We start from the raw sequence: 22,605 nt of genomic DNA, 5'->3' as shown, positions 1-22,605 counted from the left end.
AAATTCAATAATAAGGCAGCTTAGTCTGGGCAGCTTCTTTGGGGACAGAATTCTATAACAGTGGTGTAACTACTGTAAGAGCCCAGCTCTGAGCTTCTGAACAATAAACCATTCTCATGAATGGTACTTAAGAGCTAGGGATGAGCGGATTTCCTTCCGTTCCATTCCATTATTGTTTATCCAATTCTCTCTGCTCTGTCTTCCACTCCTCGCGAACTTCAGTTTAACTGGGAGAATCAAAATTAATTCTGCTATTGGAACAGGCACTGTTTCCCACAGTTTTCAGTTCATCCAGTTTATTTTATTTCTCCACACACACATTGCTGATTTCCATTTGATAAACAATGCATAATATTCTTCAATGCACTAATTTTCTTTTGTGCAGTGTTGCTGATTTACAAGTATGTACCTCACGGCAAATGGAAGTCCTTGCAAACTAAATCTTGATACAGTGGTCTACTTACTATCTAAGATTGTTTTGCGACTGAACTTGTGTTTTTTTCCTGAAAAATTACAAAAGAAAGAATATTGATGCAGTCATGCATACAATTACATTAAGACCGCTTTTAAAGTTTTATCATAGTGGTGCATAATGGGGAGGAGGACAAAACTGAGAGAACGTTGTGGCAAATTCTACAGACACAGCTCTCTGTACAAAATTTAGAACCAAAAGAGAACAACCAATAATTCTTAGAACATCAGTTCCACTTCAGAGAGAAGTACATGTAATCTGAGAGACTCAGAAAGAAATAACGATGAAGATAATTTCAGAAGCATCTCTGTTTAAGGGAGAGCCTCTTCCACAGATCTCACTGCTGAGAGGTGGATGGACATTCACTGAAGTATGCTAAGCCCTGCTGATGCTCTTCCCAAACAAGATTCAAAATTTGGAAAAGAAAGCTATGGTGTAGATTACTGGTTCAAGTAGTCTTGATCTCCAGCACTTTTTGCACACCAAGCCTTTCTTCTAAACATTTTAAAGTGATACATGCATCTTCAATAATAGCAACTGTGTGTGAATGACTTACAAAGTAAATAGTTGCTGTCGGGTCCAACCTGGATTGAGCCCTCTGACATTGGGAGTAGGGAGCTTCAGTCTTGGTAAGCAACAAGGAATTGAAAATATGACCCCATTCAAAATGCACGAATCCTGGCTTGCAAAGTCATATTTCTGCTCCCAGAAGAAATTCTGGGCAGAATATTCCAAGTGGTTCCCAGTGATTGATGTTAATGGGAATGAAAAGCATTGTGCTCAATTCTGATAAATATACCACTTCATAAAGATTTCTGTGACCTTCCTTTGTCAATTACCAGAATGTAATACTTAAAAACTGAACTACCCTCATAGCTAAGGTCACTCTCACCATATTGCATCCTACTAAGGGAAGGATTTGCTAGTTTAATTTTTTTTCCTTTAAAAGACTCAAGCAATAGAATTAGTCTTTGTTTCACTGAACCCTTATTGAAGATTCATTGAATTTGCATGAGCGCAAAGTGTTTTCTGGACTCATAATTCATTAAAATTGGCATTTCGCTCACTCTATTCTGCATCACTGGTACCCAAAGCCTAAATGCATTGGTTGTAATTAAGTCTCACATATTCCAATAGTGTTTTTAGGGCTACAGTCTCAAATTGCCTTGCCATTGCTGCCATAATCTGCAGTTGTTTTTCTCCAAGCCTGGAGAAATATAGTAAGAAGAAACTTCCTTAGAGAATTTCATGAGCACAAATTTGATATTGCAAGCTCTTCTATTGTGTTTTCTTTTAAATTCAAAAGGTAAGAAAGCTATTTTTCAGGCCATGCATGTTGGCATTTGTTCAGAAGGCAGAAGCCTACTTTCATAATTTATTCTCCAAATTTTCAATGAGAGATTTGATTCCTTTAGGTATAATCCTGTACCGATTATCTGCTGGTCCATCCTCCTGCCAATCATCTGGTTTCATTACCTCAGGTGATTGACAGGTCAGTTGTCCCACCTTCTGTGTTGGCCTGTAAAAGGGGAGGGAGATTCTTCACAAAGCAGTACCAATCTAGAAGTTACCAAGACCTGAACCACTATGTCCAAGCTATCCTGGACCATGGATGGTCATAGCAAATACACTGGCTGAAGCCAGAAGAAAACAGTCTTAGCCTCTATGTCTCCAGTGATGTGACAGAGAATTTCCAAGCTATGTATCTGCTCCTTCACGTGGAGTGCAATTTCATAAAGAACAGGCAAACTACCAGTTTCTTAAATGCAGCCAAAAATTGCTTGAGCCATCTCATTTGCAAAATAATCAGCTCCTGTCACTTTCATTAAAACGTCATCTAGTGTTGAAGTACATATTTTTCTTGGCTAGTTCCATTATGCTGTCAAGGATCTACACAGATGCATATTATTTCCCCATTTTCTTGATGACTGTGACCACCACTGTTGCACAACACAAAGTGCTAAGCAATTCCTTTAATTATGCCACGTTTCTTAATCTTTCCTAGCTCCGTTTTGATCTTGTAATGTAAGGGAATGGACTTCTATGTGAAGTGTGAATTGTGATTTTGAGTCACACCAATTATTTAAAGGAGATATTGCTCTTAACACTTCATACTGAGCTGCACTCCACAGAAAACAGGGGGAGAAAGAGTCTTTATTATAATAACCCGCTTCATTCATTTTAATAATTTAAACTTGTGCATTTTAATCAAGTATTGGTTTTTATAACAGCTAATAGCCCTAGATCTAATGCATTCTTATACAATCATTCCTGAAAGAAAAATATATCATATAAAATAGGATACAAGAAATACATAGAATAACTGCACGTAACTGAACAACAGTATCTGTTTGAATCTTAAAAATCACTACAGCATTCCTAGGCAGCAGCAATAAGCAGAGTTTCTTTAAGAGTCAAAATAAGAACCACATCTCACTAGTAATTCTATTAATTAAAGTTTAATTACCCTTGAGTAAACGTTTCTACATTCAGACACGTCAAGATTCAGCACATATTTTTACCAATTTTTCAATAAACTAATTACTAACATCCGTTAACCTATTTTGCTTTCGATGTATAATTACGGTAACTACCAGTTGTAATTCAAAAGCATTAGGCAGCAAAAGAACAAAATAGTGTTGATAGTGATAAATGCAAATGCCACAGGCTGTCTTAGGAATTTGCCATCATTGGGCATATTTTAAGCTGAAAAAGTTTGACAGACCTCTGTAAGCAATGTGGCAGTTGCATTCTGTATTTAAGAGCCTGCATTGTGCAGGATATAGTCTCCAAAGTTCCCTCTAACTGTGATTCTATAGCACCCTTTTTGCATCGTGCCAAATTTGCCAAAATGAGATCTGACTAAAGCTGAAATCTTTAATCAAAAAACCATGGAACCCTTTTATCCTGCAACACTATCACTTGAAGGATGCTGTGTTGTGTCATAGTGTCCCTCCACAAAGGTGCTGTGGAGTGTATTAGGAGTGCAACTTGCCATAACAGCAAAAAAGAAAAATGGGGGCAATGTTGTCATACTACCAGGCATTCCAGTTGTAAGTGCCTGCAAAAATTTAAGTCAATTTTTGCCACCTATTCTGAAAGCATCCAAAAATGTCTCCTCATTTTTGTTACGAGATATAAAAGTAAGGAGTCGCTTTTCACCATGTCCAGACAAGACACTCTGTGTCCTTATATATAATCTCCCAAGGCACCTGCCATCACTCCGAATTACCAAACAGAAATAATGAAGAAATCTATGGCAAATGAATATTTTAAAAATCCCAAAGAAAGATGTATTCCAGGATGTGTATTTTGGTTTAAATGTTTGCATTAAATGTTTTGCAAAAAAAAAAAAAATTTCCTGCCATGTTTGCTCAAAATTCATTTGGAAAGTTCTACTTTTGCAGGTAATATAATCTCTAGGGTGCATCATAGAAATAAATGATGCAGATTCCTCAAACTATTTAAAATTTTCTGGATTGATGCCTTATTATAACTCAAAATTTTGCCTAGTATCAAAGAGAAGGTGGCTCAGCCATGTTCAGTGCTTCCAAATAAAACCAAGCAAAGCTTGTGGTTTCGAGGCAGAACCCAGAGAAAAACTTGTGTTCATCCAAATGAAAGAATGTTTTCACACGGCCTTCTGTGAACTGAACACAAACCGACGAGTCTGGCACAGCAAAATGTTCTTCAAGTTGAGCACAAAAAAGGCCCAGTCCAGAGAGGAACTGAATAAGTGTGTGGGTGCTAAGTGCACCAGAATCAGGCCCAAACTTGCTAATGACTTTTCCTAGGATTGTGGGGATTAGTAACAATGTGTCTCCTGCAGTTATTTGCAACCTGAATAAAGCAGGAAAAACTCTTTTTGACTTTGTCAAGTTTTTTTTTAACCTTTTCCTTCTACAGAGCATAGCTCATTTTCCTTTGAGAAAATGTTTTTCTCACTGGGCTTTACTTGAAAACACGAGGGATATGCCACCTTTTCCACTGAATGACAGGCTAACAACTAGGTCTTCTTTAGCAGGGGTCTGGGTTGTTACTTGCCTAACAAAGGAGACTATTGAGGTGGAAATAACTTCACCACCGTGTCACCTCCGTTTACCCAAATCCTTTTCTAAGAAGCAGCAAGCTGTATTTCTAAACCATGGTAAAAGACTTGAAGAGAGTCAGTAAGCAAAAATTACATCAATGGGTTCCCTCAGCTGCACCCTTCTCATTTGATAGAAGATGATCTTCCCTGCTACGAAGGTTTAGTTGTCAAGTAAGTCTCGTTCCCATTCTATCTAACATGTACATTTCCACTGTTTCCAGCCTTTGGATCGATAAACCAGCATCATGGCTTGGATACATCAAGGAACTTCCATCACTATATTTATAACATAACCAACACCACACAACAGCCCTACAGCACCACAGCTTATCAGAGAGGAAGCTTCATACAGAGGCGTGGGGTTATTTTTTACATTTTGTGGCCTGCAAATTCAGACTGAGCTTTGCCACTTCCTTTCATTCCCTGTGCAACTAAGGGATCCCTAAAAATATACAGTTGTACCTTGGTTTTCGCACAGCTTAGTTCTCGACAGTGGCATAGCGTGGGTTGTCAGCACCCGGGGCAAGGCAATTAATTTTCACTCCCTAACCCGTGGATTTGCGCCCCCTAACCCGTGGAGTTGCGCCCCCTAACCCTAACCCCCAGATGTTGCGCCCGGTGCAGCCGGCCCCCCCTGCACCCCCCACGCTACGCCACTGGTTCTCAAACGTTTTGGCTCCCAAACGCCACAAACCTGGAAGTGACTGTTCCAATTTGTGAACTATTTTTGGAAGCTGAACATCTGATAGGGCTTCCGATTGGCTACAGGAGCTTTCTGCAGCCAATCAGAAGCCACACTTTGGTTTCCGAACATAGACTTCCAGAACGGATTCCATTTGACTTCCAAGGTACAACTGTAGTAGGTGTCCAGTTGTGTGCCTCTCAAATTTTCACAAGACATCAGTGCCTGCCCAAATATGAGTATATATACACAAATACACACACAATCATGCTGGCACCAGACACTCCCACATCATCTAGATATTCTCTCCCACAAGTGCCCACAACTAAAGAACTGAGTCAGTCAATAGGTAAAAAGGACTCATACGTTCAACAACATTATTATATATTTTGCATTACAATATTCTATAAGATTATTTAAAAGCTACGGTATAGTTATAACAAAATATAGCTGCTTTGAACTATATGAGGAAAGGTGGGTATACATATTTAAATAACTGAAAGAATAAATCCCAGCTTTGCAACTTAACAATAAAATGATGCCAGTTTCACTCCATATCAAACCTGCTGCCCCATACTATGTCACTTATAGCTGTACTGGCTATGTGTAAAACCAGTATTATTTGTAGTGGACGATGCAAATATAGTACTGTATATTGTGATGGTGAATTACAGTATTTACTGAATGCACAAGGGACACATTTCTTGATTTTCAAAACTCAATACTTTGCCAAAAATTAGCATTTGCCAACAGGACCTAAAGTTCTCATTCTTCTCTTTTGGACTTGTGCATTTGTGAAACTGTAATGTGGGTGGGCATATGAACAGAAATTTGGCTGTCTCCATATCACATAGTATTTTTATTTTAAACAAAACCTGAAATCATAGTAAACACAGCATACAATGTATCCTTAGTTCTTTCTTCACACTTTCAAGCCATGGGAATAAGTTCATTTGAAAAGTGCAGATATAGAAAATATAACTCTAAGTGTTCAGTGGTATTCTTTCCTGCAATGTCAGAAAAAGCATTCCTCAGCACCCTCAGGCATCAAATATACAAATATTATTGTGATATAAATATTATTCTGGAACTCCTAAACATGCTCCGGGGGCAACATATTTAACTAATTAGATCTAATGCAAATATGCACTCTTTCATCCCTGATAAATTTCTAGTTCTCCTCAAACTTTTCAAAATCCACTAATGCAAGCATTAATATTCATTGCCACTGAATATGCTTCCATGCATTACAAATCCATCAGATGTCAAGATAGTGGTGAATGTTCAGTTCAACTCAGAAAACACTCTCTCACTTAAATGAACTCTGTCCTTTACCTAACTATAATAAAATTATTTCTTTCTCTCTTGGTCAACGACCCGTTCAAAGAATATGTCTTAATAAGAGTAGTAGACAATATATTTATGGGAGTGGCACAGAGATTTATTAATAAAGGCAATCTTAAAGAATGTTTGCAGGTGACTACTGCAGAATTTTAATAGAAATACAGCATTTACACTTTTAAAAGGAAAGACTCGGGTTCCTCTCTGATCTCTCTCAGTGTGTGTGTGTGTGCGTGCAGCTGGCCTCTGCGCACATCTATACTCCACCACATGCTACTTTGTTAATTTTGTTGCTTTGAACGCTTATGCCTACAGAGCACAGCATGACTGATGGGGTTAAAAAACACAAGAGAACCTGCTCAACATTTGCTGAAATGAAAGCTTGGATTTCTCATCAATCATTTAAAAACAAGTCTTAGCGGCTTGTGCACACAAATTATTCCTCTTCCGAGGCACAGTTCTGCACCAAACAAATGCTTCAATGATTCAGTTTTTTCACAGGATAGTTATTTTGTACAAATAAATTGCCTGGATAGCAAGGAAATTGGCTTAGCATAAATTATTTTTTATTACTTAGAAATAGGTAAGTTGTCCTTTACCAGAATCATTGCCCACACTCCTACTTGGACTGAATGATTAATATTTGGATTCTAGGAAGTGGAAACTCCCAGACGCATGTGGTTGTGTCCAATGATGCACAATCAGCATTCTATTATCACAACGTAACATCCCTGTTTCCGCACACCCCCAAAATCTGCTTTGGAGAGCACCTGGACCCTCTGCAGCAAGGGAGAAAAGGCAAGTTTCATTGCATAAGCAGAAGTCTGTTATGTAAATGGAGCAAGAGTGGTGGATACAATTCATGGTTAAGAGAGTTCTTATCAGGTCGCAGCTATTCAGGTTAACAATGCAACATCTCAGAAGCACCAGTGAAATCAATCCATTTTCCAGGTTCAGCCATGGATGATGTCCAGTTATGCAAGTTTTTTTAAAAAATAAACTACAGGAAAAAATAGTAATTGTTGGGGAAACAATAGACTGTTTTGCCTGCGCAAAGATGACCAGGCACAAGCTCCCCGGTTATGTACAGTTATGGCAGAAAGGGATAGAGAAACTCCACTCAACACATTTGACCATGCAAATTTTGTGTCTCTGCATTTTAGATGCAATTACTCCCTACAAAATCTGTAGCAGCAGATGGTCAGAAGTATAAACACACATAAAGAGAACTCCTGTGCTTCCTTCTCCTAACGCTTAAAAATGCTGGGGAAAATTCACTAGATATTTTTGTGAACATTTTTCAGCCAGCATAGATAGCACAGAAAAACATAGCCAAAGAAAAATTGAAGCACTGGGACCAAAACAAGCAAGGGAACACTCTCCCCCACCAAGTAATCTTCACCACAATGAGAACACAACTGGAATATAACCTTAGCCAAAAACCAAACTAAGGGCAAAACATTTCCTAAACGACAGGAAATGCTCAGATAAGGTATTATGTATGATATGCCATCTCCTACGCATTGATAATATTTGGCTGAGATTAGCAGTCCCTTCCATCAGAAATCTAAGTTTCAGGGCCCTGCTCAGGAAAGTCTTGCAACAAACTCTTACAGATAATATTCCAAGGAAAACATTCCCATCCTCTCAACACACATGCATACACAAAATACTAGCCATCATGTGCAGAACAAAGTTTGATTTTAATGAGATGTGCTTTCAAGTAAATGTGTCTGGATTGCACATATTCATTCCCAATGAAAATATATATTTTTATTTCCTATTACGGAAGAGTTCTTGGTATGACCTATGTGAATTTTATGTAAAAACAGTTTGCTGCTGAAATTCTCACGTTGCCATAAGATTACATTTAGCTATTATTGTTTGTTCCACACCTTTCATTTGAAGAGAGTTAATATTGTAATTAGTTTAGAATAAAAGTTTAGTTATACTTACTCCCAAAATTCCATCACTGGAGAAGTAGCATTCTGCAAATATTGTTGGGAGCAGTTGCTCATATTAATTTTTTGAAATTCTACACAGTGTTCTGTAAAAGAATAAAAAAATAATAATGCTGTGATTTTAAAACTTTCAAGTTCACTTTGAATATGTTAAGATCATGGCCACAGAGATCTGAAAACAAGATTCAGTCACATGCTTTGATTACTAATTCATACTGGTTGTCCTCAGAAAGGTGTTCACTAGCTGCTTTTGGTTTGTCCTGTTACAACTGCAACAGCCAGACCAGTTGGAGGCAGCAGAAATAGGATAATTTCCTCTGATTGCTAGGGAGTTTAATCATGCATTGTGCTTGATTCAGTTGACCGCAGTTCAATTCCTAATGCCTATCACTGGCTCGGGAATCTCTTTCTACCAGCAGAAAGGTGGACTTAATATGGCAAGTGGCAAAGCTACCATTTGGCACACTGTTATCTCTGGCATGAGAGAAATGGTAGAAAGAGATCAAAGCAGTTCTCCATTATTGAGTTGACACTTACTATTTGGACAGCACTGAATATTGGCTAGGCTTTCCTAAACAGATGCCAAAAAGGACACTGAAGCACTATCATTTCTGATGGACTTGATACTAGACTTTTAATTTAGCTAAACATCAATAGATTCAAGTAAGAGTCCCAAGCTGTTAAAATGAATAAAAGAATGAGGATGAAAGAGTACAATTGTCACTAAAAATTATTTTAGATGAGGAATATGGAAAGAAAACCTTTACCATTTAAGAATGTATTATTTCCCTTTGAAGTGTAATGAACTAATTCAACGTGCCCTTATACATCACCAAATAAAAGAGGTTATTGGTTTGTAGTTTATACTACATGTAAACTCATAAGAGAATTAACATTTGCCAAAGGTTAGTGTGAGAGGCTTTCCACTGGACTCAACAAAAAGAACTGACAAAAATTTCAAGAGGTAAGACTGGAAGTATAAACAGATTGGCAACCCTTCCAAACCTTTTGTTTTAGTGCACACATGTAACCCTTTCTGAATCTCTGCCTCCATATTTTCACACTTGCACACACTTTTCATTACAATGTTTAATAATTCACAATAGTATGCAAATGTGTCCATCTGTTGATGGAAAGCTGTTTGATCCAGCAGATAGCTCTGTGAATCAAAAAATGTAAACTGTTTTGTCTTCAAGTTTACAGTGAGCTCAGATGTAAGTTTTTAAAATAAAATAATAATAATAATATACTAAATTCCATTACATAAGAAGTAAAAAAAAAACCCTACATATAATTTCTCTATGTTTAGTTTGCAAAGTTTTAATAAACAGCTAAGGAACATATTGTACCATCACTTTTCAAACCAGTATGTTTTAGAAGGAAAGCTTTTCAAAAATAATACATGCTGTTGAAACCAGACTGTTTAATTCATGAAGCAAAATGATGTATGGGGGAAGATTTGAAGGCATTACTTTTATTATTGGAACAATCAACATTAATTTTTGGGTTTCATCCCTTTATTCTTACATCATGTGTTGCAAATCTGAATTACGCTAATTTTCACCATTATCTTGTTTGGCCCCATAAGCATTTAAATATTAAATCACTCTGCTGCTCTTTTAACATATTCATACAGACTGTATGTTCATTGTGCCCATACCTGTATTCCATTCATGCCCACAGGTTGCCCAGGGGAGCTCCGTTGTAAAGCAGTTAAACAAATAGAAGATGGCCCATGCTAAAATGATGATGTAGTAAACATTCAAATGTGCCTCAATAACCTGGGTAGCATATCCGATACCTGCGAAGTACAAATACAGGAACTTGTTTCAGCATTGTTAAAAGAAGAGGGAACAAGCGTCAGAAAGCAGTTTTTGTTCAGATTCTAAGATTGTCACTTGTTACAAAGAAAATCCTGAAAATATAAATGTAAGGGCTGTAAGGGAAGAACTGGTCATGGGGGGGAGCAGTCTTTGAATATATGGGACAAATTAGATTGTGTAATGAAATAAGGCCAAGGCTGAGAACAGCAGGGCTATGCAATGGGTTCAAATGTAGGTAAAGCATGTTAAAGTGTTGGAAAAATGATTTTAGAGGTTCTGTTTCAATGTATAGAGAAGAGGAAACATTCTAAGTTTACAACAAAGCATTTAACATACAACTTTTTCCTAAATTCTCCAGATATTTTGCACGCATTATCTGGCTAATGGCTACCTGTAAGGTGATCTGGTATCATTAACTTTTGTGCTGTATCATTATCCCCATACTATAGACTGGGTGGGATAAAGCTAGGATTAAGAAAGTAGCTTGCCTACGGTTATTCAGTGCGTTCATGGTTAAAGTGGATTTGAACTTAGGATTCCTGAGTTTACTGGTCCTCTGATGTGCTGCACTGGTCAGGACTTGACATGATTTGCTCACTAAGTTCCGAAAGCATCAGTAAGAAAGGTGTGTAGAATGACTGGTGCAATGTTTTCGTTGTTGAAGGAAACAGTAAAAAAGGTGTTTGCTCCATTTGTAAGATATTTCCAAAACTCATGAATGTTTTGTGTGTGCACATGTATAGATAGACGCATACATGTTTATATATGGGAAACAAGAGAGAATTTGACATGTACCTTCAAATAGTGGACAAACTTTCCTCCAACATGTAATGCCTCCTTCGCTAGTAAACTGTCCCAAGGCAGTTTCCAGGAAAAACACTGGTATTCCACAGCAAATAAAGAAAATCACATAGGGTATGAGAAAAGCACCTAAAAGCAAGGATTGAATATGTATTATTTAGTTTGATCCAGGTCCTTAAAGATAAGTAATAAGTTTAATTTCATGCATAAATTATTTATACAAGACTACCGTACATATCGTCACTTTATTGTCTTATCTCAAACAACACTCTGGGCTCATCCACCCTTGAGCTTGTGCCATGCCTAGAAAGTGTGGGTCTGAGTGGTTTTCCCCTTGCCCCACTCCTTCCCAATGGAAAAACCTCTCTATAGTGATAGATTGGAACAAATGACAATCCGGGAGAAACCTTAATTAATTGCCATTTGCTTTGATTGAGTGCTGAAGAGCAGTTTCCTCTGGGGGAATGCAACAGGACAACAGGAAGTATGGATGAGCCCCTGTCTTGAATGTAGTATCACTGATAGCAAAGGAATATTGATGTGGGTAAAGATGCATAGCTCTGGCCCCTGAGTTGATTTTTAAAATTGATTTTTAAATGCCAACAATTTGTTATACCAAACAAACTTAATATTATCCAATACATATTTCAGGCTGATTTTTACTTACACTTGAGTCGCAGATTTAACATACTCTGGGACATGTACCCATGGTCTCTAAAAAGTTATTATAAATATGAGCTATTGTGCATGTGAGTATTAAACCCACTCACAAAGCAAAGGCATTCACACACTATGGATAAGAAACTACTATAGTATCAATATTTGCAACCAGAAATATCAATGGAACTAACATTCCCAGTTAATTGCTTAAATGTTGTTGACTTGGACCTGGTGTAGAGCACACAAAGCTAATGATGCAGTTAGGCAATCATAGATCCTGGACTTGATTGGGTGGGGGAGGTTGGGGGTGACTTCTTTTGATGGCTTTCTGTCTTCCTTCACTTACTTCAAAATGCAGTAAGCCAGCCCTGCTGAGTTTGGGGGCCCTTGACTTCTGTCCCAAAGCCCTGACTTGATGACACCACTGTACAACACTTATGCCATTGGGATGTGACTCAAAATGACCTCCCTGTGGCAAGATACCTGCCAGGCCAAAGACATTTAGAAGCACCCCTACTGCATGGATTCCCAACCCGTCATGTGTTAAGCCTCCACACACTCTTCAGTCATTATAAGAAATGTAGAAAGTGGGCAAGGAGACCCTAATCATTAAGGCTACAGTTCATTTCATAAGTGTTCCTATTACGGGTCAAGCATTAATCAGTCACCACCATATGGACTGTATCTGCTGCAGCACCCCAATGGCAAATGTAACAAGAGAAGATACTTGAACAGTAGACAAAATGTGTAGCATGGAAAAACTAACTAGTAAATGTATAACCTTTATTGACTGATTACATTGTATTGCACTTCACTTTGAATTACTTGGTTTTTTACTTTTTATGCATTGCTTTTTACTATTACAGTCGTACCTCAGAGGTTGAACAGAATCCGTTCCGGAAGTCCGTTTGACTTCTGAAATGTTTGCCTTTCAAAGCGCAGCTTCTACAGCCAATTGGAAGCCGCAGAAGCCCCGTTCGACGCTTGGCTTCCAAAAGAACAATTACTTCCAGTTTTCAATTGTTCAGGAGCCGGAATATTCAACTCCCAAGGTGTTTGGGAGCTGAGGTATGACTGTATTTGTAAATTGCTTAGAGAAACTTGTGTAAAGTGACTAATTAACTAAACAAATGATACTAATAATAGTTCCAATTGCATAGTTCTAAGCTATTTTAACTTTAATTTGCCTATACTTTTAAAGCAACTAAACTTAACTGGAGAAACTAACAGTTAAATATTCTTGTATTGCCTTCCATTCATGCAGCACACCAAAGCATATACTATGCTATTACTTAGCCCTGAAAATATAGCAGGTTTCCTTAAATAAGTTTGCAAACAAAATTATTTTATTTGGGTGGTAAATATGATCACAGTAACAGACATTCACTAAAAAGGGGGGGCACCCAAAAGTGAAAGCTGAATATTTTTCATGTGTCATTAAGCAGTTTGGTAAAGTTTAGAAAATATTGCTGGATTGGTTCTAGAGAGCAAGTGGCATGCAGAAATTTTCAGAAACTGAATCTTCTTCCAATACAGTTTCACCTCTCTCATATACACCAGTGGATCTTAGTGACTGAAGCATTCTAATAATAATTTAATACATTAGATAATGATATTCTAAGTACACCTACTTGAGAAAAATGCAACAGCATTTCAACAAACACTTAATTTTTCAAGTCTTCCAAGGACAGCACAATCACACATAGAAATCTTTATTCAGGAACACCTTCAATTCTTGGTTTTCTTTTTGCAAATAAATTACATTGGCCATTTGCTGAAATCTATTGTTTCAAGCCTTTTCAGAATACAGAATTCTTGTGCTTTTCTAGATGAAAAAAAAAACCTATGCAACTCCATTATGAAAGTTAAAGAGACAAATACAGTGGTACCACTGGTTACATACTTAATTCGTTCCAGAGGTCCATTCTTAACCTGAAACTGTTCTTAACCTGAAGCACCACTTTAGCTAATAGGGCCTCCCGCTGCCGCCGTGCTGCCGGAGCACAATTTCTGTGCTCATCCTGAAGCAAAGTTCTTAACCCGAGGTACTATTTCTGGGTTAGCGGAGTCTGTAACCTGAAGCATATGTAAGCTGAGGTACCACTGTAAAGGGATAGTGAGTCTAACTAACTAACTAACTAACTAACTGGAGGCAAAAGAATACTATAAGTATAGTTCTGCTACCAGGATATTCACACCAGCTCAAGAAGGGAGGTGACTGACTTTCACCAATCTCTCATTCTCTCTCTAACCCCTTGAAAATCTTTTTTATCGCCATTGACTGAACCATGACATTCACATACCCAGTGCTTTCCAATGTTGTCGCAGTACATAACTGCAGATCCAAAGCACAAATCCATTGTAATTTATTTTATTTTTATTTGGGTACACTGTACTCTGGGTACACTGTGGGGTTTTTTGGTGGTTTTTGTCATCAGCCTTTGTAAAAATTATGAAGATCCATGAAGATCCTTTGTGGATCAATGCTTCTGTAGTGCTAGAAAACATCAGATCTGTGATTTTAACTGTGCAGTCTACCACTGCAAGCTTTAATTTTGTGGTTGTAGAGGATGCGTAAAATCATGCAAATTCAAGGTCTGTTTTAGTTCTACTGGATCAGACTTTTGCCTAGACCCCTTATAAAAGCAAGGACTTGTGTTCATGAGTGTCTGTCTGTCGAGGAGCAAGGAAGAGAGACACTGACCTGGGGAAGTGGGGAGGAAAACAACCAAAGTAGTGGTGTCAGAGTAATCTCTCAGAATTCCAAAAGGCCACAAAGGATGGCAACCCTTGCTGCTTACCCAGAAATAAGACCACTGAACTCAGTACGACTTACTTTTGAGTACAGGTATACAGTGGTACCTCGGGTTACATATGCTTCAGGTTACAAACGTTTCAGGTTACAGACTCCGCTAACCCAGAAATAGTGCTTCAGGATGAGAACAGAAATTGTGCTCTGGCGGCACAGCAGCAACAGGAGGCCCCATTAGCTAAAGTGGTGCTTCAGGTTAAGAACAGTTTCAGGTTAAGTACGGATCTCCGGAATGAATTAAGTACTTAACCTGAGGTACCACTGTATAGGATTGAAGTGTTTGGCCTTTATATTAAAAAAAAGCAAACAAACCTGTCTCTATGTCAAAAACAAGCATCAATTCTCAAAACACCTAAGCAAAAGCTATACATATCCTACACCACCAATCAAGTATCATCAATGTGCATGCTCTAATGTGCATGTGAACAAGAAAAGATAGATGATACTGTTCATTTTAGCACTCAACACTCATACCACACAAATTAATGATTTTTGTAGAAACTGATTCATTGGGTTAAATGCAAATTTAACCATGGGCAGAATTCAATTGAATAGCTGTGCTAGCAGAAGTCTCACTAGCACAATGGGGCTTTCCCCCTTTCCTCTCCCTATGCCCCCCCCCCTCAAGTCCGGGGGTACTGGGATAATCCTCATGTCATCATGTGGGGCAAGGAAAAGGAAGATCATTCCATCTGGCAAGAAGAAATGTGTACGCTGATGGAATGATCATAATAGTGCAATGTTGACTTTGTCCCACGGTCTCTAATATCTCAACTACCGGTAAATTTGACATTGAAGAAGTGAAGTTCTGAGTCAGTATTGCACTAACCACTGAAAAGCAGTACTTAGACCCTCAAAATAATAATAATAATGAGCTTCTGTGTTCTTATGTAAACATATTTCTTATTTTGCCCTGACGAACGTATACCTTGAAGTAGGAAATTTGCTTGATCATGTGGCATAAAAATGACACCCCCAGCTTTGTCAACAGCATGTAGCAAAAACAGCATGAGGAATTGACTAACACTAACCAACTAGAATCATTGTTAATACAGAAGAGCTTGTTTTTCTGCCACTGTGTAGCAACAGACGACAATAAAGAAAAGCAAGTAAACCTACACACTGTGCTTTTAAGAGACGTAGCAAACCAAATGGGCCAAATTCATGATGGTGCTTCGCAGTAGAGAAAAACAAAATATTTTGGCCCTGAACTGTTGGCAGAGAAACAGGAAATAAAGATTCACACTTTCTGTGCTGCTTTGTAGACAGGCTACCCAATAGTTTCCCTCATGTTGTTTAACGAACACAATCTCCATCTCTTTTGGCAGTGTTTGAATCTTTACTGTATAGTTGTTTACAAATGTCTTAGGTCAGGATAGAACTAGGCATTGTGAGTGTACTCAATAGGTTGAGCACACATCATAGTCCCTCCCACTTCTGCCAGCACCTCTACTTTTCCACGTTTGAAGAGCATCACCTCTATGCCAAAGCATAACCTACTAGCCATATAGTATGGGAGGTTGCTCTTCAATGGACAATCCAAATCTCCCCCTGACCACATGGAACTGGTTGCACAATTGCTTAGATTCTGGTCTTAAAGCTTATCTGTAGATAAATTACTCTCATATTCAATGGCCTTAGTCCCAAAAGTGTGCCTAGAATTGTAGCCTTATAACTTAAAGGGAAGTGGAACTGTGTATAGCAAACTAGTGTCCATGGACCACCAGTGATCCACAAGTTTCATTCATGTGATCCACAAGATGTCTCTGGATTTGTGGATGAAGATGGAAGGTAGCATATCCATCATTTTTAATATCTATGCTGATTATTAATTGTACTTTTCTTGTTTTATTTCTTCTATTGTACTTTATTGTATTATAATTTGAATTCTGTGAAATTACAGTTGCTAAAAGAGGCAGAAAAATCATTAGGTGGTACACCAAAAATATAAGCAATGTCCAAATGGTCCTTGGAGGTGGGGGTGGGAACCACTAGAGCAGGGGGTTCCAAAATTGAGGTTCATGAACTTCATTAAGGTGATACACAGTGCATTTCAAACTGTATTTTATTGCTTCTTTTATATCTTATATTGTTTTTATTGTATTGCAATTTCAGTTCAATGAAATCAATCAGCATCTAGCACAGTGCATTATAATTGCTACATCTGTCAAATTGTATTTTCTTATCATTGATCATATGTGCATATAGGCATATATGTTTCTTGCATGGTATAGTTACTATTATGAATGTGATCCATAAATAGATACCTAGAATAGATAATATCTAGAATATTTTGTCATTTAATAATCTAAGGATAATACCTAATCCAAATTACATTTCATCCTGCCTCACAATATCACAGTACTGTACTGAATACTGTTTAGAGTTTGCTGTAGCGGTATGTCCCTTCTTCAGTTTACAATCCACCCTCTTTTCCTTTGAAAACATTGATCATATTTGCCTCCTTGTGCTATTACAGAGCAGAAGTTCTTCAAGTTTAGCATCAGGACAGGATCCAAAGAACCATGCTACTAGCTCTACTCATCCCAAACATCCTTGACTTGTGGTTCTCAAGAATCAGTTACCTCTCCCCCAAACACACACAGAGTAATGAAACATAGCAAAATACTATTGAAACACTTTCAAAAGCAGCATTTACTGTGGCATGACTTTAAGAATTACTGTTCAAATGTTTAAAAAGTGGAAAATTCAATCGATCCTCAGATATATTAACACCTGTTTACAATGAGCAAAGCAAAATAGAACTATCCATTCCATGTTGACTGCCCCAAGAACAGCATTCAGGGTTCTTTCTGACACAGAGAATTGATGGTCTTATATAAAAGCACTTCACTGTGTGTTGAATTGTGGTTGATGGTTATATTTCTGAATACTAACATAGCTAGTAGCCAATGGCAGACCTTAAAATCACTTTTAGAAGCTATTTAAAGCCGGTGGTCATCACAGAGCTCCATGGCAATACAAATGAAGTCTACCTAATTTGTAAAAACAAAAACTTGAGCCTGCTGTGCCAACACCATGCCAAGACAGCATTGAACTCCATCTGAATAGATATGCTTAAGGTTGCACTGTGAGCATAACTTCAGTATGCAACATAAAATCTCTATAACTGTATAGAGTACAGTATATGTGACAGTATAACCGGTAATACTTTCCAGAGTTATATTAACTAAAAGTCTAGTGGCACCTTAAAGACTAGCAAATATATGTGCATGCACACACACAAACACACAAATGCAGTCAATATAACAGTTTCTTTCTTCACTGTCCACCATGCAGTTAAATAAGTGTGTTGCTGCCTATAAAAGATCTTGCACAATGCACATGTTATTTGGGTGCTTCTAGATGGGGGCTTAATTTGGAAATAGGCCATTGAGATTTGCAGATAGAATGTTAGCAACAAGTGTTGTTGTTGTTAACATCGGATATCCCTTAGAAATTGTACATCTGGATTAAATGTTCAAAATATACAGTCTGACATTTTGAACCCAACAACATGAGGATGCTGCTAAATACCTGCATGTCTGAGGAACTCTAACCCCACAATAAACACCCATGTGGCAGCACTGCTTTGCTAGGAGACATTTAACATGGATTTTGTCTAAACTCTGCAATATTCACCAGCAACAAGCTTTAGGGAAAGAAACCTTCTGCCTGAGAGCGAAAACTGATATTTGTCATTAAAGTTTGTTTTTTTAAAACAACAACAACACTTTCAAAGGGTTCAATGGGATTGCATGGTGTGTTTTCAATTCAGTCTAGCCAACAAACCTGTCCTTTTACCAACATCACTCTACACAGTCACTACATTAATCTAAATTCCATACTGCAGGTGGAGCATTTTACATGGCATGCTCACACCTGCCTGAATGCTAGCATACACTGAGAAAACCTCTTTTTCCTGACATTAAGCGCACAGACCTTTCGGCGATTCCCTAGGGCATGAAAGCTATGCACTTACACATGATGCCATCTTACCTCCTCCATTTTTGTAGCAGAGATACGGGAATCGCCACACATTTCCCAGCCCAATAATCTCCCCAGCCACAGAAAGCACAAATTCAACCTTATTGTTCCAGTGGCCTCTTTCATGCACTTTCTTATCGTTACTGTGGACCAAGTTGGTGCTTGAGGCTTCGGGGTCCAGAGCATCCTCTGGCTTGCCATTAATTATTGGAATAGTCTTTTCAGCTGTCATGACTCTTTCCAGCCTGAAGGAGAAGGAGAAAAGGGAGGGGAGATAGTAAGGAAGGTTTGGGTGTTGAGACATCCCTTTCTACTTGGTCAACACACCGTTTGCTTTGCATCTCCCGTTTCACAAAAGCCTCAATTAAAAAGCGCAGGAGATGCAAAACTTTGCCAGATCCCTGCTGCTGCTGCTGGGATTATTTAGCGCGATAAATACAAACGGAGACAAGGAGCATTGCGCTCCCTTTTCCCACAATCCCTCCCCTGACCAAATGCAGCAGCCTTGCAAACCTGCCATGCATCCCTGGGGCTGCCCTGCATCTTCCTAGGGTGAATGTAACGCGTGGGGAGGAGGCCGGATTCTTCGACTCACCCAGGACTCTGCCTGTGCTGTTGGGAGAGGGAAGAGGTCGGTGCCGGGCTCGCCGCTGAACCTTCGGGCTGCGTCCCTCTTCGTCCTGTTGCGCCGTCAAACTGGGCAGAGGGGGCCCGCGGCGAGGCAGGCGTCCGCGGCGGAGGCGGCAACCGGGGCTGAGGGGGAAAGGCTCGTGATAGGCAGGGACGTCTGGTCTTCTCCCTGGCCGCTGTCGCTGCCTGGGAAATGCTGGGGTGCTCCTGGGCTGGCCACGCTGCTGAGGGGAAATTTGCAACTGCTCGGCGGCGCTCGCGGAGGAAAACGCACAACACCCGCCCCCTCCACCCACCTCAGTCTGTCCCACCAGCTCTCCCGCCTCCCCTCCTCCTCCCCGCTTCGCTGCCAGCAGAACAGCACAAGCCCGCGCTCCACCTCCTCATAAAAGACGACAAATATATATATGTCTATTCCCACCCGCCCCTCCACCTCCCGTATCCTCCCCACGCCCCGTTCCCGCCTTTAGGACATCTACGAGCTGAGGGAAGCAAGGGGCGGGGAGCCCAAGAGCTACTAGCCGTCGCCACATGGACGCGGGAAGCTGAAGCAAGCTAGCCCAGGGCTCCATGCGGCCGAGGGAGAAAACGAAGTGGTTGCCAAAATGCAGGCGAAGCTGGGCTGAGGGGCGAATGAGACCCCCCAAAAAGGCGGGAGAAGAAGCCAGAGGCCACCCGCGTAAGACACTGTGTGTGAAATGTTCCATGAGATGGCAATGGCCTAAAACGAGGGGCAACAATGTCATTAGCTTCACCTTTGGGTCATCCTCAGCATTAGCAGAGGCAACCGGTGTTTGCCAGGGATGTGCACGTGACTAGCCATAGTTTGCTGCTGAGCAGAGGCGCCAACTTGCACACCAGATTGAGGGGTCCCAGCATCATGCGTGTGTGTGGCGTCACGTGGGCAAGGCGCATCATGCGCCTGTGATGTGACTCACAACACGCTCGGCCTCCGCCGAGCCGCTGCCACACACACACACACACCTGCAAGTGTGTGCAGGCTGCCTCAGCCCACTGCCTCCTGCCAACTTACCATCCTGCACTTCCAGAAGTGAAGCCCGGCTTCCTGAAGTATGTCTGCAGCAGCAGTGGACCTCAGTGGAGGCCTTGAGGTGGCAGAGGCCTTGGCCTCATCACAGTGGTGAGCCAGCAAAGGTAAGGTTTCCAACACCCAGGGTTCAGAAGCATTGCTGCCTTAAACTGTGGAAGAAGAACACAGCCGTCATGGCTGATAGCCATCGATAGCCCTCTCCTTTCATGAATAGGTCTAATCTTGTTTTTAAGCTATCCAGGTTGGTAGCCATTGCTGCGCCCTCTGGAGCAAGTTCCATAGGGCTCCTCAAATATTTTGTTTGGGAAAGCCAAAGACCCCTCAGCCTCTAGGAGTTGACTCCTATGCCAGCTAGTCAACAAGACCACTCCTGTTGAAAGTGGTTGCTAGACTGGAACTCAGCACTTTTTTGGAGGAGCACTTTCCTGAGCAGGCAGCTCAAAATGCTTGTTGTGATCTAAGGATGCTGCTTCTACAGATGTTACAAGGTTTAGAAACCCTAGAAATACAATGATAATATAAACAAATGAGTTGTGGTGCCTTTCTTGTGACCAGGTAAGGAGGTCCAGAGTACTGCTGCACCTGGTCCTGCTTTTCGAGAGGAGTACGTGAGCAGTGGCCAAGAACAGAAACCAAAAGTGGAGATGCAATAGGGATAGTGCTTCTCTAAAACATATGTTTTTTCATTGTCCTATATTGAAAGATTTTTGGCAGAAGGTAACTGAAACTAGCAACAGAACTGTATGGAACAACCTTACATTTATAGAGCAAAATATTCTTTTGAATTATATACCCAGCACATGGAACCGTACAAAAGGACAATACAAGTGGGCTCTCCGTGCCCTTACCACAGCAAAAAGACTGATACTGATTAACTGGAAAAATAAAAATGGGGCTCCCTTCTATGATTGAATTGAAGATGTGTACAAACTCGTAACATATGAACAACTTGCATATAAACACAGACTTGCCATGGACAAATTCAATGATATTTGGAATCTATTCTTACAAATACTGTAATAGGTTAAGATCTGGTGCAGTACAATAGCAACTTTGCAAAGTACAGTGGTACCTCGGTTTTTGAATGTAATTCCTTCCGGAAGACTGTTCGAGTTCTGAAACGTTCAAAAACCGAAAACTCGATATGGAAGCCTCAGTACAGAAAACTCAGTAAGGAAGCCACGTGGCACGCTTGACTTACGAGGCTTGTTCGAAAACCAAAGCATTTACTTCCAGGTTTATGGTGTTCGAAAACCGAAATGTTAATCAACGGAGACGTTCAAAAACCGAGGTTTGGCCGTATACACTTTTGCCCCCCCCCTTTATTTTCCCTTCTACATAGCTACTGTTTCTCTTTTTCTTTCTCTCTTTTATTTACATCTCATTATGTTTAGTGCACATATAATTATGTCCTTTTTGAACTTTCAATAAACATGGGGAGAAAAGAAGAATAGAAACCAAAAGTAACCCAGGAAATAGAAACCGAAAGTCCTGAAAAGGTCCTCAGGAAATGGGTCGCAAATATCCTGCTCTGGTGCTACTGTTTTGATTGGGTGAGGGTTGAAAGAAGGCACAAGGGTTTGCTATTTATGGTTGCTAGAGAGAAAAAGCACAGGAGAGCTGTTTCTGTTTGTTTAGGTATGGATATCAGCTATTTCAAAAAGCAGAAGACACCAAGTGAGCCTCAGACACATACTGAACATACTGCTTCACTGGATATCATGCAAGTAGCACCTAAAAGAGACAGAAAATATTGAGGTACTGGTAGGGGCAGGGCATGAGAACATCCCAAATGAAAATACTGAGGCAGCTACTAGCACTGTACAACCTGAATAGCAGAAAAAGCTGGATATAGGGAACTACCGAAAGCAAATCTTGTATCAGGTGCTTTAGAGTGGTTTTCACAAACCTAGACCCCCTACAAAAAGTTATGTATTTAAGCATCATAGTATGGGTCCAATAGCATTTTGCCATGCATGGCTTTCTAAATAGTCTCATTTGTTGGTGTTCACTGCTGTTTTGAAAGGACCTATATGTCATTATTGCATTTTATTTCCCTAGCTAGTAGTCCAAGGGATACGGGACACATGTGTCAACTGAACAGCAAATGTGTCAATTGAACAGCAATTTAATAAGTCATATGTAAGAGCTAAACAGGAAAATAAACAGACACTGTACTGTATACAATCAACTCTTGTGTATTGTGGGTCATATAGCATTGTTCTTTAGACCATTACTTCTCTTTAGGGTAAGACCAGTACCACAGGTAACATGACAGACCTTCTACAGTTTCAT

At 39.7% G+C, this 22,605-nt stretch overlaps 1 protein-coding gene and 1 long non-coding RNA gene across 2 annotated transcripts in view; one reads left to right on the top strand and one right to left on the bottom strand.

Moving 5' to 3' along the window:
- SLC6A11 (solute carrier family 6 member 11) overlaps positions 1-19,325 on the bottom strand; it is a 102,601-nt gene extending 83,276 nt beyond the window's left edge. The window contains exons 1-5 of the mRNA XM_081901204.1: positions 19,225-19,325; positions 18,642-18,874; positions 11,165-11,299; positions 10,207-10,347; positions 8,542-8,632 (exon numbers count right to left, since the gene is read on the bottom strand). Of these exons, the coding sequence (XP_081757330.1) occupies positions 8,542-8,632; positions 10,207-10,347; positions 11,165-11,299; positions 18,642-18,861 (587 nt within the window). The 5' untranslated portion in view covers positions 18,862-18,874; positions 19,225-19,325. The remainder of the gene's footprint in view (positions 1-8,541; positions 8,633-10,206; positions 10,348-11,164; positions 11,300-18,641; positions 18,875-19,224) is intronic.
- The window catches only part of LOC309364312, a 768,778-nt gene that overhangs the window by 210,890 nt on the left and 535,283 nt on the right, over positions 1-22,605 (top strand). The gene's annotated exons all lie outside the window — the stretch shown is intronic.

The sequence above is a fragment of the Podarcis melisellensis genome, assembly GCF_964234715.1.
Source record: "Podarcis melisellensis genome assembly, chromosome: 2".
In the NCBI taxonomy this organism is placed as follows: Eukaryota; Metazoa; Chordata; class Lepidosauria; order Squamata; family Lacertidae; genus Podarcis; species Podarcis melisellensis.
This window is presented reverse-complemented; position numbering and strand designations above follow the sequence as displayed.